At 43.4% G+C, this 17753-nt stretch overlaps 2 protein-coding genes across 8 annotated transcripts in view; one reads left to right on the top strand and one right to left on the bottom strand.

Annotated features, from left to right (window-relative positions):
- IMMP1L (inner mitochondrial membrane peptidase subunit 1) overlaps positions 1-13276 on the top strand; it is a 41831-nt gene extending 28555 nt beyond the window's left edge. For all 6 annotated transcript variants that reach the window (XM_088470426.1, XM_088470423.1, XM_088470427.1 and 3 more), the window contains 3 exons: positions 1653-1779; positions 10298-10408; positions 13118-13276. In XM_088470426.1, coding sequence (XP_088326552.1) covers positions 1653-1779; positions 10298-10408; positions 13118-13186 — 307 coding nt within the window. In that variant the 3' untranslated portion in view covers positions 13187-13276. The remainder of the gene's footprint in view (positions 1-1652; positions 1780-10297; positions 10409-13117) is intronic.
- Positions 13277-15368: 2092 nt separating this feature from the next.
- DNAJC24 (DnaJ heat shock protein family (Hsp40) member C24) overlaps positions 15369-17753 on the bottom strand; it is a 70402-nt gene continuing 68017 nt past the window's right edge. The window contains exon 5 of one of the 2 annotated variants that reach the window (XM_088470417.1): positions 15369-15643. In XM_088470417.1, coding sequence (XP_088326543.1) covers positions 15510-15643 — 134 coding nt within the window. In that variant the 3' untranslated portion in view covers positions 15369-15509. The remainder of the gene's footprint in view (positions 15644-17753) is intronic. The other variant, XM_088470416.1, reaches the window with a different exon arrangement.

Raw genomic sequence — 17753 nt, 5'->3', positions numbered from 1 at the left:
GGTGGAGGGTCTGGAGGATGAGGAGAGGGGTCCTTGGCGCACTGGTGAAGCACTGCTTCTGGGTGAGGTTGTTGTGGATGTGGTGCTACTAGCCTTTCCCCTGCAGCCCGGAGTAGTACGGGAAGCAGCAGGCTATGTCCTCGTAGAACAGTGACCGTACAGAATGTTGACATGGATGTTAGGTCGACATTATGAACATTTTCCCTGTTGACATTCAAAACCTGTCAACATGTCGACTTTTCATACACCCATTGGTGCTGCATAAATTGATCATCATTAAGGCCACAGATTTATATAACGTTGCTACCTTCCCACTGTTAACACGGAATCGGTATGATTTCCCGGCGGCCGCATGGCCGGGAGTTCGAATCCGGCACGGGCAGCCCGACAAAACAGCAGAGCCCAGCAGCGGAAGCCCGACAGCGCTGGAAATCCCAATCGTCTTAAGGTAAGTATCTACTAACCTAACCCTCCTTAGGGGTGCCTAACCCTAATCCCCCTGTAAGTGCCTAAACCTAACCCCCCCCCCCCCTGCTGCCTAAACCGAAGTCCCCCGGGGGGGTGCTTAACCCTAACCTCCCCCAGGGGTGCCTAACCCTAACCCTCTCTCCCCCTAACCCTCCCAGGGGGGGTGCCTAACTCTAAGTCCCCCCCGGGAGCCCTAAACTTAACCCTTCCCCCCCACGGCTGTCCGCTGCTGGCACCCGGCATTCCTTCGATCGGGATGCCGGGCGCCGGTCTCCCGGCGTCGGAAAAATGACAGGCGTCTACATTTAGACGCCTGTCATTTAACCCTTGCTGAGATAATGCAGTCGGGAAGCCGGCTGTCGGGCTTACGTCAGCCAGCTTCCCGATTGCATCCCTGTTAACACTGCGCTGCAGAAAATGTGCAGTTTAATATAAGTATTGGCGTTTTACTGCCTGCATGCTGCTAAATGATTAAAAGTGGAAGTAATAAAAAATAAAATGCTGCTTAAAGCTCCAGGATAAGGTATCTATTCATTCCTGCTACTATGACACCTATATTATACGGACAGTCCACACACACACACACACACACACACACACACACACACACACACACACACACACACACACACACACACACACACACACACACACACACACACACACACACACACACACACACACACACACACACACACACACACCTACCTGATCTGGCCACTTAATCTGATCCCTGATGACTATTAGTAATTTTAAGTTTGTAGTTTTTGCTAAGGGAACTAGAAGCCCATTTGCACCATTTCTGCCCCCACGTCTGCAAACCAGTTCCTTTTATTCCCCCCCCCCTTCTGTAATCTTCGTCTGTCGCAGGCAGCTGGCATCCTCTTTCCCCAGCTAGAAGTATGGGGGAGCTCAGTCCCAGCTGAGCTGACATAGCTACCGTTGGCTTGGCCTCCTTTGCGTACTGCTTCACTGAAGCATTGCAGGACTTGTTCAAGCTTTGGCACTCAATCAGGAGGCCAGGTGCAAGATCTTATATTTAAACTATATTCATATGTATTTATTTCTTGCACATACATTATAAGCTCGCTTCAGTTTAGAGGTATATCTGGTGGTTTTGTGTTGACGTCCATATTGCAGTTTTTGGCTTGCCTAGCATTCTAATTTTGCTTTTGTCAATCTAGGGGCGATGTTATAATTGCAAAAAGTCCAAACAAACCCAACGTTAACATCTGCAAGAGGGTAATTGGATTGGAAGGTGACAAAGTCTGCACCAGCGCTCCATCTGACCTCATCAAGAGACACGCTTATGTAAGTGTCACCCGTTATCTGGCTTCACCCTTTATTCCGCGTAAATCCAGTTCACTCTTTTATTAAAGTGTTTATTTAGGTTTTTAAAGCATATTGTGGGTAAACTATGATGGCTGATTAGTTTGTACGGGCATTAGTAGGGCCGTGTGGCTGTGCGTGTTTTTATTTCCCAATTCAGTCAGAAGATTTTGATTGGCCATTCGACAGGGTGTTTGGCAGTCTGTATTGTGAGTGTTGTGATGGCTCATTTCAGGAGGATTCGGCATTGTACAGATTGACAAGCCAATGTCACAAGTATTGGAAGGCAGAGAGACATAGAGAACACTACTATACAATTCCATAATGGCTATTGTCGTACTTGTATACATTTAAATAAACTCCAGACATTGCAGGGCGACTTAGGTGGCATCTTTGTGTGAATCACACACAGTGCTATTGGTTTATTTCTTTTTACCATTGCCTTAACTGATGCAGTGAATTTGGAGATGTTTAGTATTTATTATAAATATATGAATTTCTTTCTACCTGTGATTGTATTACTGTAGTTTTAATGCTCTTTAATAGGTGTGTGTGTACGTATGTGTGTTGCATACTGTCTTTATCTAGTTTGTCCATGTTTGCTATTTGATAACATTGACCTATGTCTTGCCCTGTGACCTATGATAAAGCCAAATGCAAATTGTTTGATAGAATTTAACAGATTATCTGGTATATTAAAACTGTTATCGACATTCCATCCAAAACTCCGTTTTCGGCAGAATTATTCTTTGAGCAAATGCAGAGGCCTAAAAGTTTATTTTCCGAGGTAGCCCTTAGGACATTTTGCAAGTCCCCCAATGTCATGCAAAGTGGAGGAAGGGGATGTGGTCAATATCCCGACCACGGGGGTTCCGGCGCTTAGAGTTCCGGTGCTGGAATCCTGACACTTGAGAGAATCCTGGCGCCGGAATCCCGAAGGTAAGTAGCAGGGTTGGGGGAGGGTTAGCGTTGGGTACATTGAGCACTGGCATCCCGTACCCATCCCAGAGGATGAGCCAAGGGGATCTACTAGACAGGCTGCTTATTATCCACTGACTATCTGCTGCCTGCAGAAACATTTGGTAGTAAGAGGAGCAGCGGAATCATGTAGTACAACGGTTGTCCTGCCAGAAATCCTGACCGCCAGGCCCAACATAAGTCACGTTTAAGAAAAGGGATTTACAAAAAAGGCTCATTAGATTTATATTCACAATAAACAATGATTGGGGGAGGTTTACAGAGTAGTCCTGTGCAATATATAACAAATAGACTATATAACTATAGAAGGGACTTCCAGATTAAAATTAAATATATCCTTTTATTATGGATGCAGGTTCCATGTTATTACCTACTATAGCCTTATATCTTATACTTAAGGAGAAGTATTTACTAATGTCCCTTAATACAGCTGTGGGCTGTAGATAAGGAACTTTTTGTCCACTTGCAGGTGATAAAGAACGGCAATAAGTCTGCATTTCTCAGCAACGCTTCCTGAGCAATCAATAGCCGCGTTGTCTAGTGTGGGTAGCAAATCTGTTTACTCTTCGCTGCTAAGTGAAGGTTACCTCGGAGCTGTGATCTGTTCATCGCGTGGTTCAGATCTGGAGATCACATGATTCTGAAGATAAATGCCTCATTTATACTGTACACTTCAGAACGGACCGTTGTTGTTGCAGCTAATATAGGAGCAAAGTCCACAGAAACGTGAAAGCTCATTGTTTGGACCTGACAATCTGGAACTAATGGTTTTCTATCACAACAGCCATTGGAGACCTTCCTACACCAACGTTTTTTAGCTTTGAGACCATTCCTAAAATAGATATCGGCTTTTGTAATAGGGATTTTTTTCTTAACAGTGCCTGTGTGCCCAGCTACTCACTTTGGAAGCAGCCATCTTCTCTACTGACCCAATATTCACTGTAGTCTGCGTAGTCGCTAGTATCTGATGACATCAGGCGCAATGTGCTTCATGCGTCAGTGATGCCGGTACGTTTTCTGTGAATTCATTGGGGAAATATTACTTTTGCCCACAAAATGGCTGCCATACAGCATAATCAACATGCCAGCTTGAAAAAAAGCACGCAGGCCTAAATAATGCCTAAGTAAATATAAGCTAACATTGCAAAACAAAGGTCAAATATTCACGATAATAACATTTAAAAAAAATAATAAATTAGAAGAAAGGTGAAATAAAAAAAAAAAATAGAATAAAAGATTTTAAATAAATAAAATTACACGTTTTGAAATGGTTAAGTGTGACATTTTATAGAAACTGAGGGGTGAATAAGGACAATGTAAGTATGTATGAATTCAGAATAATAATATAAATAAACTTCTAAATAAAGCTAAACCTGCAAATGAATAAATAAATACAAGCAAATCGGATGGGTATCTAAAGGCATTTTGTCGTTAAAGTGCATTTACTCGTTCAGAAAAAACAGTTGAATAAAAAAATTAGGTTAATTCCAATTTTGGAATTTTTTTGTTATTTTGTACCAAAACCTTGTGTCCCTATTGGTTGCTAGTAACCAACAGGGACGTGAGATTTTTGTGCAAAATTGCCCCCAGCTTGGCTTAACCTCATATTTTTTTTATCCCCTTATCCAATAGTATTTCCATTGACGATGATCACTATTTTATATGCATGTTCATTCTCCTATATTCACCCTTCACAACTGTCCCTTTACATAAACTGTATTGTATGCCCATATTAATCTGTCGTATGCTTTATGCATCTGTAAGCTATACCATCTTGCTTTGTTTACCCTACGGCACAAGTAATCATCTACTGAGCCACCACACTCAATGAGATCAAGTAGATCCCAAAGCGCGGGACTCCGATCTTTAAACAATTTGGAAATATTTTTGTCTCAATAGAGCCAGATTATTTAAAAAAAAGTTTTCTTCATTTACAAGTGTAGCTACTGAAAGTTAATTTGTAATATCTACATTTTCTTTGCGGTATCCAGCAGACACACAGCTGGCGTAATTAGATCCTCTGCCCTGCGTGAACCCCCGAGAGGTGGACACAGACATCGAAGTTTGTACGTTGCCTCTTTGTACATTGATAATGTACAATGGCCATGGATCAGTCATGTGACTTTATAAACAACCTGCTGAGAACCCAATCAAATAAGTACAATTCATTACAAGCCTGTAGATGTCGTTTACCAGTGTCTTCTTTCATCATATTTCATTTTAATCAAGAAAGGTAACACCTGTGGTTTAGCCACAAAAGCTGCTTTTGTGAAATGAACACCCGCAGGCAACAAAGCAATTACATTTGTTGCCTGTCCCAAAGTGGGAAGTACTTAAATAGACCTCAGTAGGGATAGTTGTGAAGAAAAGATTTACTTGTATTATCTGCAGCCGAGATTAAGTACTTCTGTAAGCCTCTCTCCTATACCTTCTCTGCCATGCACCCCAACCCTGCCCCAAAGACGCGGTCATTAGTAGGGTCACCCTGTAACCTGCCTGTGCAGGTGCTGTATATATATAAAATGCAAACCACCTCAATTGGGAAAGTTGAAACTCAATCTGCTTTTCCTCCCCAAGTGGCAAATGAAACGAGCGGGGTATTCTATAAGCATGGCACTTTAATTTCCACCTATCATCTAAATAAATACTCCATGCTCCTGCAGAAACACTCAGTAGCGATAGTGCAGGTTCTCTACCAGGTCAGATGCTTTTGTAGGATGGAAATGTTCTGCACAGCTACTCAAACACATTGCATCAAACTTCGGCCCCGTCATTCAGGGCCACCACCAGAAATTATGGGGCCCAGTACAAATAAAATAGGCAGGGCCCCCTGCCCTTTACCCCAACGCACTCCCTTTTACAATGCTCCCCTGTACTCCAGAACAGAATAGAACCCCCGGCACCAAATAATGGAATTTGTCTCCCTGCATCTCACATAACTGTATGGCTCCCCCCGCCCCCAAAATCACTATTATTCCCTACACAAATAATAAAAAGAATTGGTTCAGCAAACAATGTATTTCTGTAATACAAACAAATAATAAATAAGGGCAGAAACAAAAGACCCGCCAGCATTGGGGACAATAGCTAGTCTTACACCAGCAGAATAGGTCAGCACAAACATGGAAAAAGTACATTTCCAAAAGTTCATGATAAGAGAGGTCAACGTTAACATCTCCTGCTTTACCGCTCACCCCTCTGGTGCTCCGCAGTGCCATCGAGAACAGGAATACATTTGGCACCGGACCATCCCCCCTGATGATGCGGCTCAGTGCAACCTATTGAATCGCGCCACATTACTCAAGACGTGACTGATATGTGTCAGACAGTGAACAGATATCGTGTATTGTGGACAACCAGACTCTCCCCCCTCAACATCCCCCCCAGACTTTTCAAGGTTTTTTATACAATAAAAAAAAATAAAAAATATATATATATACTAATCTGTCTAGGCCCCTTACATGCGTACTGGCCGTATCCCTGCCCTCAGTTGCCAATGTGATGTACGTTAAATCTATGTGCTGTGGAGGAAATCTAGGCACGTCACCGCATACACAGACAAATTACACTATTAAAAAGAACTGAAAACATCTGCTTCGTTAATATCCTCCAATGAGGACAAATTTCCAGTTACAGATTTGCATCTTTTTGAGCAGTGTTGGTAAATAACAGTCACAATTCTTCTAGAGCCGGGAGTTTTACATTGAGCATCATGAGAGGTTTTGTGTTTTGTTTTTTGTAAGTAATGCACATTCACACTCTATACTCTGGACATACTTAAATGTATTTGTTCTACAACTATAACAATATGAATTTAGTTTTTAAGAATTTTATTGTAATGTTGATACAAAAGTTCCAAAAACTGGAAACCAATTTTACTTGCTTGTTGAAAATATGGCTGGAATTAGAATGTGCCCAATATTTATTTTTAATTTTTTTTAAAAAAAGGTTAAAGTGGCTATATTAAACAACTGACCAAAAATGTATGAATATGGTATTTTAATACCATTATACAAATACATAACTCACTTTTAAACCAGGGATGAATCTGGATGCTGAAGACCCAGGGGCAGGTGCCCTTTAGACCCCAGCAAAAACTTGGTTCAATGCCAGTACAAACTCACACTGTGGGAGATATTGTAAAAAATGGTTTGTAGTCCCTTTTTTTTTTTAGAAAGAATGATGGATGGAATCTCCTAACAAGTGTTAGTATTGTGTTAGGCAGTGAGCACAATTAAACAGAATGGAACCTTTCTGTACATGTATAAAGCCCAGATCACACTCGCTAATTTAGCAAACGTAGAGAGCCCTTCCGTAGACGACTTGACGGACATGATGGCAACGTGTTATGGATTCCCGTGTGCACATAGACTGAACTGGGATCTTAATGAGAAGTTTGACAAGCCCACTCCAATAAAATGATGAGATTATGTGTAATTGTTGTCACAATCCATTACCATTTAGCTGATCATGAGTCCACTAACAGGTCTGGCCTTAGTTGTGGCCTCAGGATGTTGCCGATTATCTGCCCTCTTCATGCTGTTACTGGGACATAAGAGCAGAATTTCATTCAACATCCTAATGACCTCTTTGAAGTCTATTCAATTAATGACCTAACCAATCCTGCTCTCATTTTTGTATCATCACATAATCGTCGCTCTTCCATTTTCTGATTTTTAGACCATTAATAAAAATATTTCCTTGAATCCAAGTGTGATCTCACCCCTACCCACCATATGAAGATGCCCCATCAGGTTTTGCGCAGGAGCGCTGGACTCTATGCGCGGTACGCTTCTGCATTCAGCGGGTGGGATTCCAGTGATGTCATAGTGCCCGTTCTTACAATCCACATGAACAAAGTAACATGCTGAAGGTGGTCTTGCTGCCAGAGACACCAGCCCCTGAATGTCTGTCTGTCCGTCCACCCATCGCTGTGTACCACTTTATATCTAGCAAAGTTTCCATTAAAGATCATTTTCAGAAAAAAAGTAAATTATAGATTATTTTAGGCCTTTCAAACCTACACAGGGAAACGTGTTGCATGATAATGATATGAATTTGTATATGATGTACAGTGTTAGACAATGTAATTTTGTCCATTTGTTCACCATTGTGTAATAGTGTGCCTGATGTTTGTTTTAGTGTAACCATAGTCTATTTTATTAAATGGCGGCTAAACCCTACAAAATATGTCATTGTATATAGAAGCATGAATGTGAGATGGCCTGCGCCATCGTACCTTGACTTGCAGGCCCTGATTCAAAGGTGGGCGCTAATCCCGTCGCAGCTGGTTTTTGGACGCAGCGGTACTGAGAATTTAAGCTAAAAGCTGCAGCCGCTGTCATTTGTACAGAGACGCCCACCGGCTGCGTCTCTAATCCGCCACCTGTGTACAAAGACCCACCATCAGTCGCACCATCCAACTTCTGAGCAACCCTATGGCTGCTAGGAATGTCCATCGGAAGCCGCCGAAGCCAGCGAAGATGCGTACAAAGGTGCAATCGCTGGCTACGACACACCCACAAAAAGCTTGCGACGCCCACTTTGACTAGCCACCTGACCGTTATCTCTCATATACGCTGTCAGTCACTCTGTGTCCGAATTCTCATCACCATCACAATACGCAGTACATAAAATACGGCCAACTGCGCGAACATCGGAATATTGTCCATCTCTGGTTCAGGCCCACAGCTGTTTGTGGTGACTCTGTTATTCCTCAGCTTTAGGTGCTTTTTAGAAAAGACAAGAAACTGCTCTTGCACTTGGTTGATTTTAGTTGTTTCAATTGAACTAAACACCCCGTCCTCTGTTCTAATTCCATGCTGGAATGCACAAATGTCAGTGATGGAAAGTATACACCTAGATATGTGCGCGTACCTCTAATTTTTCCGTTGGAAATATTCAGGACATATGAAAGTGTGCTCCTGATCAGTCCAACCTTTCTCCATGTAACATCCTTTTTATTACAGTAGTTGGGATTGTCCCATGCAAACTGTTCAGCACATATGTATTTGCATGTGAATAGGTTAATAAGTACCGTAAGCTATTTTTGTTACAGAACTTCCTGGGTGTCTTACAGTCTAATATCCCAGTTGTATATTTAATGTGCAAAAGTGTTTTTACTTGATGTTTTAAAGAATAGTTCCACCCAATATTGAATTTTCAGTTTGGAGTTCCTCAAAGTAACATTAATCCAAAATATTACTGACTTGGGGTCCCCTGATGAGGAGCCTGACGATTCTTTCCTCTGTGTGCTTTTGATGGACTAGACGCTGACTTTATGAAAAAAGCTCTGTCCGGCTATGCTTTCCTCCGTGTGCTGTTGATGGACTAGCGGCTGACTATATGAAAAAAGCTTAGGTCCTAATTCAGACCCGCTTGCAAGCGGGTCGATGTTGGCCCAGTGCGCATGCGGGAGCCGGCTCAGTCGTGCTCATGCGCGAGACCCGGATAGCGACAACCAAGCCATCGCTATGGGTCTCACTACAAAGGGGGCGTCCTGTCGATGATGACAGCACGCCCCCTTTGGTGGGCGTGCCGGGAGCATTGCTGCCCAGACGGAGGCGTTCCCATGGGAACGCCTACCGTCTGGGGCCGGCCCCATTGACCTCACAAGTAAGGTCAGTGGGAGTGCTCTCGGCTCTGATAGAGCCGAAAGCACTCCAGGGCTTGCGGCAACGAGACCCTACCACAAGTGTCTCGTCGCAAGCCCGATGGTCGCGATGGTCTTGACCATCGCGACCATCTTTTTGGCTGCTCGCTATAGCTGTGGGTGGTCACCTACAGCTATGTGAGCGGCCAGGAGGCCGCTCTAAAATTAGGAAGGATGGCCCTGACTCTGTCAGAGCGTCCGGCTCTAAATCAGGGCCTTAAGCTGGCCACACACTAGACCAACTTACATCCAACTAGCCAACTTGTTGATTGGTTGGAATGAAAACCTGGTAACGTGTGGGAGTAACTGATGATCAGCAATTTGCTCCTAAATGCCAGAAAACAGATGAAAATGGTCGTTCAGACAAGTCTGTTAAATGTTTGATCTAAACTATTTGTTCAAACTACAGTTTTTAGCCCATTTTCCGGCGTTTGGGAGCGAACTGCTGATTGTCATTTGCTTTCATCACTTGCCAGATTTTCATTCCAACCAACTAGTTGGATGGTTGGATGTAAGTTGGTCTAGTGTGTGGCCAGCTTAAGTCCGATGATGCTTTTCTCAGTGTGCGGTTGATGGTCTACATGCTGCCTGTCGGGTGATGGTGTCAACTCTTGGTGAGGCAACTTTTCATCTTACAGGCAGCTTGTTGTCCACTGAGAACATGCTGCCAGCAGGAGAAAACAGAGAATGGACCCTGCCTCATCAGGCGGAAATCTGCAGTCCATTTTGGTAATATTCTGAATTAATGTTTAATTTACAGAATTCCATCCAAAAGTGATCTGAACAAATGCTTAAAGCCTCATACAGGAGTTTGAAGAGTAACATAACATTTTGGGTTTTATTAAGTATTTTTTTTTCCTTATCTCACAGATACCCAAGGGCCATGTTTGGTTAGAAGGGGACAATTTAAAAAACTCCACAGATTCCAGAAGTTATGGACCAGTCCCCTACGCCTTAATCCGAGGACGAGTTTCTTTTAGGGTAATATGAAATCCTATATTTCATAATGAAAAAAAAAAAAAAAGACTTTTTCCATGTGACTAGTTTTCCAGCTTCTCTTCCACTGTACTCTCAATCCTTCTTTTTTACTCCAGCTGTTGAGATCCATGGGGCGATTCAATTGTTTTATCACGCCTGTTCTCCCATTTAAAGTGACGGGAGATCGGGGTGCGATATTCAGTTGTTTTTGGGCGCCCGTGCCTTTTCGAGGTTTAGCTGCATCAAAATTGTTAGTTCTGATTAGAGGGCCCAAACAGCAATGTGTAGTGTTCACTCTAGCTCCGGCGGCAGGCAGGGCGCCGGAGCCAGTGAGGGCACCTTTGTGCGCGCGCACCTGAAAATGGGGCGTGGTCATTGATAAGGGGGCGTGTCTAAGACACGCCCCCTTTTTCGTCACACTTGGGGGCGTGCCCGGCACTTACGGACACACCTGGCAGCCCACAAGTGCTGCAGACAGGGAGAATAGATGCCGGGCGCATGCGCCCAGTGTCTATTCTCCGGTGGTGACCGAGTCACCGCACATTTCTCCACCCATGGGACACTGCGACCCGCGGGTGAAGACTGCCCCCGCAGGCTGTGAGGGCAGGGCGCTTTTTGCCCTCCAGAAGGTGGGCAGGGCGCCCCGCTAAAACAGCCTAGCGGGAACGCTAAATGTGCTCCTATCGTGGACAATGTGTGTTTTTGTTTTTTGTTTTTTACCCCCGTGAGGGCCGTTGTGTGTTACTTTTTTAACTTTATTATTAAAAAACAATCAATTATGGATATACAAAGGTGAGTCAAAAATTATCCGCACTCCAGTTATATTAAAACTTCTGTTGGTCACATTGTCGTATCAACGCTTTCCGTACTAGGTCGCTGTCTCCCCGGTCACTGCTGTGCAGGTTTCATCGTGTTACATCAGTTCATTTGTGACTGCAGTGCAAGAAAAAATGGCTGCTCCACTTGTGATTCGCACGAAAGAGCAGCGTGCAGTGATTTGTTTTGACACGAAGAAGTGTGTATGAATGGATAGAGAAGTTCTAAGAAGGTCGCACAAGTGTCAGCCATGAAGAAGGACCCAGGCGCCCATCTACGGCTGATAAAACTGAGCATGCACGTGAACGGATTCTGTTGTGTAGACGAGTGACAGTGGATTATGTTGAAAATCAGCCATGGCTCTGCCTATGCAATAATGCATGACAGACTTGGGTTTCGAAAGGTCTGTGTGAGATGAGTACCGAAACAACTCATGGAAGAGCACAAACAGAAGCGTTTGGACATCTGCAAACAAAATTTGGACCGATACTCTAAGGTAGATGAAAGGCTCATAAGTCAACTATGAGCTGGAAAATTGATGCTTACAGTTTTCTGGGATTCTCAAGGGTCAGTATTGGAACATTATCAGGAAAAAGGTTCAACAATCAACAGTGCTCATTACAGTGAGATGCTCACTGAAGAGCTGAAGCCTAAAACTCATATAAAACACAGAGGACTGCTATCCAAGGGTGTTGTGTTGTTGCATGACAATGCACGTCTGCACACCGCTGTTTATACTGTCGACACTCTCCAAAAACTTAATTTGGAGGTGTTAAAGCATCATCCCTATAGTCCTGATCTTGCCCCACGGACAGCGGTGCATTCGTGGCTTGCAGCTCAGCCTAAAACATTTTTTTAATGAGGGAATATGAAAGCTTGTTGACAGATGGACAAAGTGCGTTGAAAAGCAGATTATGTCGAAAAATAATATATTTGTGTTTTCTGAAAGTTGATTAAAATAAATTCAACAGCCAGAGTGCGGATAAATTTTGACTCTCCATTGGATAGGGGTGGGGTTCTAAAATTTCTCGCACGGTGTGCTAGTAGACCTGAGGCCAGATTGGATGGTCCTGGCACCTATCCAGTCGGGTGCACCCTGCCATTCCCCCAAGTTGATAATTCCGAAGGTCGCATTGTATGTATAAAAGTAGATTTCTCCTGTTTCATTCATGTGTGCTGCTTTTAACACAAGACTCTTTAATCCTGTTCGGATTTGCGTAGAAATAGAGGAGCTGTGATATTGCCCGTTTTACTGTGCGGTTTCTTAACATCCTGCACAATGTCATCTGCTTAAGTCAAGTTGTATAAGACACAACATCTTGATAGTTTCACATGGGCTAGGCAGTTTTATTCTTCCACTGCTATGTAAAGTTGGGCTAGGACTTTCTTTCCAACTTTACATTTGCTCACCCAACATAGGGCAAAATTTGCAAAGCGGCAGGTTCTATTCTGTTCTAAACCCAGCGAGTTTGGTGGCGGTTTTGCAGCGGTTTCTAAATGACAGCCCTGTTCTATTCTATTCTAAAATGTGTTTTGACGGCAGATTTGGCCTTAGTAAATCTGCAGATAGCAAAACCGCAGTCAAAACACATTTTAGAATAGAATAGAACTGGGCTGTCATTTAGAAACTACTGCAAAACCGCCACCAAACCCCCGGGGTTTAGAACCCGCCACCAAACCCCCGGGGTTTAGAACAGGATAGAACCCGCCACCAAACCCCCGGGGTTTAGAACCCGCCACCAAACCCCCGGAGTTTAGAACAGAATAGAACCCGCCGTCAAACCACCGGGGATTAGAAAACGGCGCTTAGTAAATTTTGCCCATAGTGTCATCCGCTTTCTCTTATGTACTCTGACCATCTATTTCATATGTCCGTTTCTGTTTTATACTTTGTAGATATGGCCTTTCCACTCCTTTGGCGCTCTGCAGGACAGTCCGAATAAGCGTGTACTACAAGATAACTGACCACGGCTGTTGCCTTTTCTTTTTTCTAATTTAATCTTCAAAAGGATATTTTACTTATTTAATTTCTAATAAAATTATCTTAATTTTGAATAGTTTAATCTGTTTGTTTTTTTTTTAGCATCATTGTGTTTATAGGGCCTGAGTCAAGTCTTGTGCATTTAGCAGATGCAGCAGTGATGCTAATCTATGCTAGTGCCGCAGGAGGCGTCTGGTGTAAATAGACGCCTCCTCCTGCCGGCTTCTGTGATCCGGGCGCGGTAGCTGATCACTCTGCGTGACCATCAGTCATCTGAGTAGTCCTCAGGTTACCCAGTGTTCCATGCAGCTGAAGCCAGTGAAGCTGGGTACAAAGACACAGACACTGGTTTCAGCACGCCCAGAAAACTGGGCCACGCGTTTCCTGATGCCACCCCCGTTGTCAATCAGACTATAGCATCCGGGCACTGTGTGTGAGCTCGTAGACGCCGATCTGCACAGCACAGATCCTGCACATACACCGATCGGCCACCATCGGAGTTGCACGCAAACAATTGGCTTTGCATACGACTCTGAATCAGGCCCCTAGGTCACTATGTTGGCCATATCTGGAACTCTTAATATTTTAGAGCAGTTTCGAAGTCATAGATTCGTGGCTCTTGCACATTATACACTGACCATCTTCATCTTTATGCTAATGTCGCCCCCTGATTTTCAAACAACTGAGACGCCCAATTGCAGCGTTTTAAGGACAGTGGATTTCCATCACGCAGTCGCCTTCAGCTTTGCCTCCCAGGAATGCCCACTAAAAATGTCAGACCATGTACGTCCGATACTGAGCTGCACGACTCGGACGCATGCACAGACTTAAAACATCAACCGTTGGTTTGCAACATCGCCGCTGCGTCCACCACTGAATCGGGCCCTAGTGCACAAAATCCCTATTAGATCTATATGTTTGCATGTGGAGATAAAGGGGCTGGAGCCAATTTAGTATCTACCAATGCCTTCAATAGATTACTGTAACTGCATGACAGCATTAACCACGACTTCTGTAGTTGTACAGCGGAGCAGAGTAAAACAAATGATCTGCAATGATCTACGAAGATGTATCCAACCTTACAGAGAAGATGCCCTGTAATGATCTACGAAGATGTATCCAACCTTACAGAGAAGATGCTCTGTAATGATCTACGAAGATGTATCCAACCTTACAGAGAAGATGCCCTGTAATGATCTACGAAGATGTATCCAACCTTACAGAGAAGATGCCAAATGGCTTTACCAAACTTCTGCCCTTGAAAACTTGCCACATCAACAATCTTGTATATACACTTTATATGAAATGGTCCAGGCTGGAAATTGATAGTAGGCGGCAGCTATCATACAATACTGCTGCCCACCTGGGACACGATAGCCATCTCCAGCACTAAGATTGAGGTCTATACGATGCAGCATTCGCCCCAGACTAAGCCCTCCTTCCAGAAACCAAAAAATAGACTCTGCACTGAGCTGATGGATCTGCTGGATATAACAGAGACCTACAATATGTATTCATGAAATTCCCACAGGTAACAAAATTCAAATAAAGTTGGTGGTGCTCCTTAGGCTGGGTACACCCATAAAGATTTTCTGTCCAACTAGTTGATTGGTTGGAATGAAAATCTCTTAACGTATGGGAGCAACTGATGATCAGCAATTTGCTCCTAAATGCCAGAAAACAGATGAAAATGGTCGGTCAGACAAGTTTGAACAAATTGTTTGGATCAAACATTTAACAAACAGTTTTTGTCCATTTGGGATTTGGGAGCAAATTGCTGATTGTCAGTTACTCCCATACCTTACCAGATTTTCATTCCAACCAATCAACTAGTTGGATGGTTGGACACAAAATCTTTACGTGTGTACCCAGCTTATGTGTCAGTATAATAAGTCCTGTCCAATACTAAATGCGTAGGGACAGCGCCATGTACCCGCATTCCTACTATACAAATTATGTTTCTACTTCTTTTTGGTAGGCATTGCCATGGGCTGTTTTACCACCGAACCAGATCCAATCCACGTAATAACCCAAATAATAGATTTATAGATGGGCTCCCTCCTTGCATAGTACATCCAAATGCCCACTATAAGATTTTATTATGTACTTATTACCCTGCACACTCCACCAACTGGCTATGTACAAATTAAAGTTTATTTCAAAAAACAACACAATTATAGAAACACTATAGTACAGTATATACAGATCTAACAAACAGCTGTAAACAGGGGTGATAAGACTTATAAACCATATGTCTGTAGTCCATATTAGTTTGAATTCTGCCACCTTCCATCTCATTCTCCAAGCTCACCGTTCTCCCTGTAAGATTTCTATAATCAATGAGCAGGAATTACAGTTCACTAATGAGGGTTGTTCCAAGTCCCCTTCGTCGATAATATACTGTCCACCACATCGACACAGGAAGGAGTAATGTTCGCCATCTGTTTATAAGAAAGGAAATATATTTGAAAGCCGTATATATACTGTGCATATATATCCCAGGGTTTAGGAGAGAATAGCAAAAATTGCAAGTGAACAACATAACCCAAAGATGCTTGCTGTCAGGATCTTCAGTGTCAAATAAGGGCTAACAGCCACACAGATCTCTCTTCACGAATGCAAGCGGCGAGCTTTTTCCATACAGCGCCTGTGCAGAACAGACTTTACGCATTTTCTTTTTTTTGTATGTCCCTCCTATAGTCTGACACAACTGGGCCTAATCTGTCTATCCATTAAATAGGGCGTTTTGAGGCGGGAACTGGGCGGTGGAAAAGCAATCACACGGAACCACCCTGACTTATGGGTGTGTATGAAAAGCTGTGTGTATGGGGAAGCTAAGCCTGAGGACTGTTGGGGCGGCTGGTATAAATTCAACGGGCGGCACAGCTGTCTGCTTGCACACACACCATCCCTCTCATTAGTTGAACGGATACCTGCATTAGCATAAAGTACAGCCCTCCACGGATGCCTATAGCCACTTTGCATGAGACTCAGCATCAGCCCGATAATGTCTGCTCATTGGATAGATGAGAAACTAATTAGAATATTGCACTTGTAGTTGGACAACTACTACTCTATTAAAATTGGGTGTACATGGGCGGGCATCTGCAATAGACAGGTAGAACAGATGGGGTTTTATATATTGAGCACTGATCCCTATGACTATCACAAGGATTGTTCAACATGTGGTTTGTGGGCTATGCAGGAAAAGTGCAGAATAAACGAATGCAAATAAATAGTGCAAGGTCCTGTCCTGCATTTTCCAAAAAATTGCCCATAACAACCTTGTAAATGGCCCTTATAGTAATCATCGGGATCAATGACGTCTGACGTGCATTCTGTTCCATTCCAAATGGAAAGATGCATGAGAAAGTACTTACAAAGGGGATGTATGTGAATAATAACTCGTGGTGTTCCAAAATATACCCAATGGCCTCATTTATAGTTATTTAAGTCTTTAACTGATGCATAAAAATCTGTCTTACTGGTGTTTATGATGAGCCGGCTCAATACACTATCAACTCAGAGGAACTCTGTATTTCTATGTCAGCAATGAGCACACTTCCCTCCAACTATAGAGTAATGCTGCCTCACTCTTAGGGCCTGATTCAGAGCCGCTCGTAAGCGGCCGCTCGTTCGTTCCGAGCGATGTTTGCCCAACTGCGCATGCGTACGGATGGTAATACGCATGCACGAACCAGTCAGTGCGGCCGAAAATCGTTTGTTCGCTAAATAGCGAATGCCTGCTATTTTGAGTGACAGAATGAGGCGTTTGTGGGTGGTAACGGGAAGGTGCTTGAAAACGGGGAGTGGAGATCAGAACGCAGGCGTACTTAAAGGTCAAAACGGGCGTTTTATGGGTGTGCATAATTAATACAGCAGCGTCATTGACCACGTCACTGGGTTATTTTATAGTCAGAACTGCTCGCATGATTGTCGTAGGAAAAACCAACCACAAGAATAGCGAGCAGTTCATACGCTGGTCGATGTACTCGATTAATCTAATAAATAGCGGACATGACGTAGGATGCGAGCGGCCAGGGGGCGTCGTTTTCCAAAAAACGACCGCAAGTTTTGGTCGCTCGTTCAGACCTAGAGGCGTGAACAGACCGCAAAGAGCGAACGGTTCATTTGAATAGCCACCCCTTTTTTCCTTATCGAGCGAGCGCAAATAGCGTCCGGCTCTGAATCAGGCCCTTAGACCATACAACTTTTGTGTGTGTGTATATATATATATATAATGTGTTTGTACACAATATAATATAATGAAGTATCATATACACAAGTGTCCTTCACCATATTAGTGATAAATGAAAAAGTTAGATTATCTATATAAAATGCAAATACCACCCCATGGATCATACACACAACATAATCATAGTGTCCAATGCCTCTGGTGTTCACACAGACAGTGGTAGAGATCCAGGCCAGCCTTAAACGTGTAAAATCCAGTATGCACAGGAAGGAGCCGCTCCTCACTGCTCATGGCGACATAGACTTTGTAGGCAAAGGGATTAATGATCCCGATGTGTGATACAATAGTGTTATGTT

Source organism: Taudactylus pleione, unplaced genomic scaffold, assembly GCF_031769625.1.
Source record: "Taudactylus pleione unplaced genomic scaffold, aTauple2 ptg000100l, whole genome shotgun sequence".
NCBI classification, from domain to species: domain Eukaryota; kingdom Metazoa; phylum Chordata; class Amphibia; order Anura; family Myobatrachidae; genus Taudactylus; species Taudactylus pleione.
This window is presented reverse-complemented; position numbering and strand designations above follow the sequence as displayed.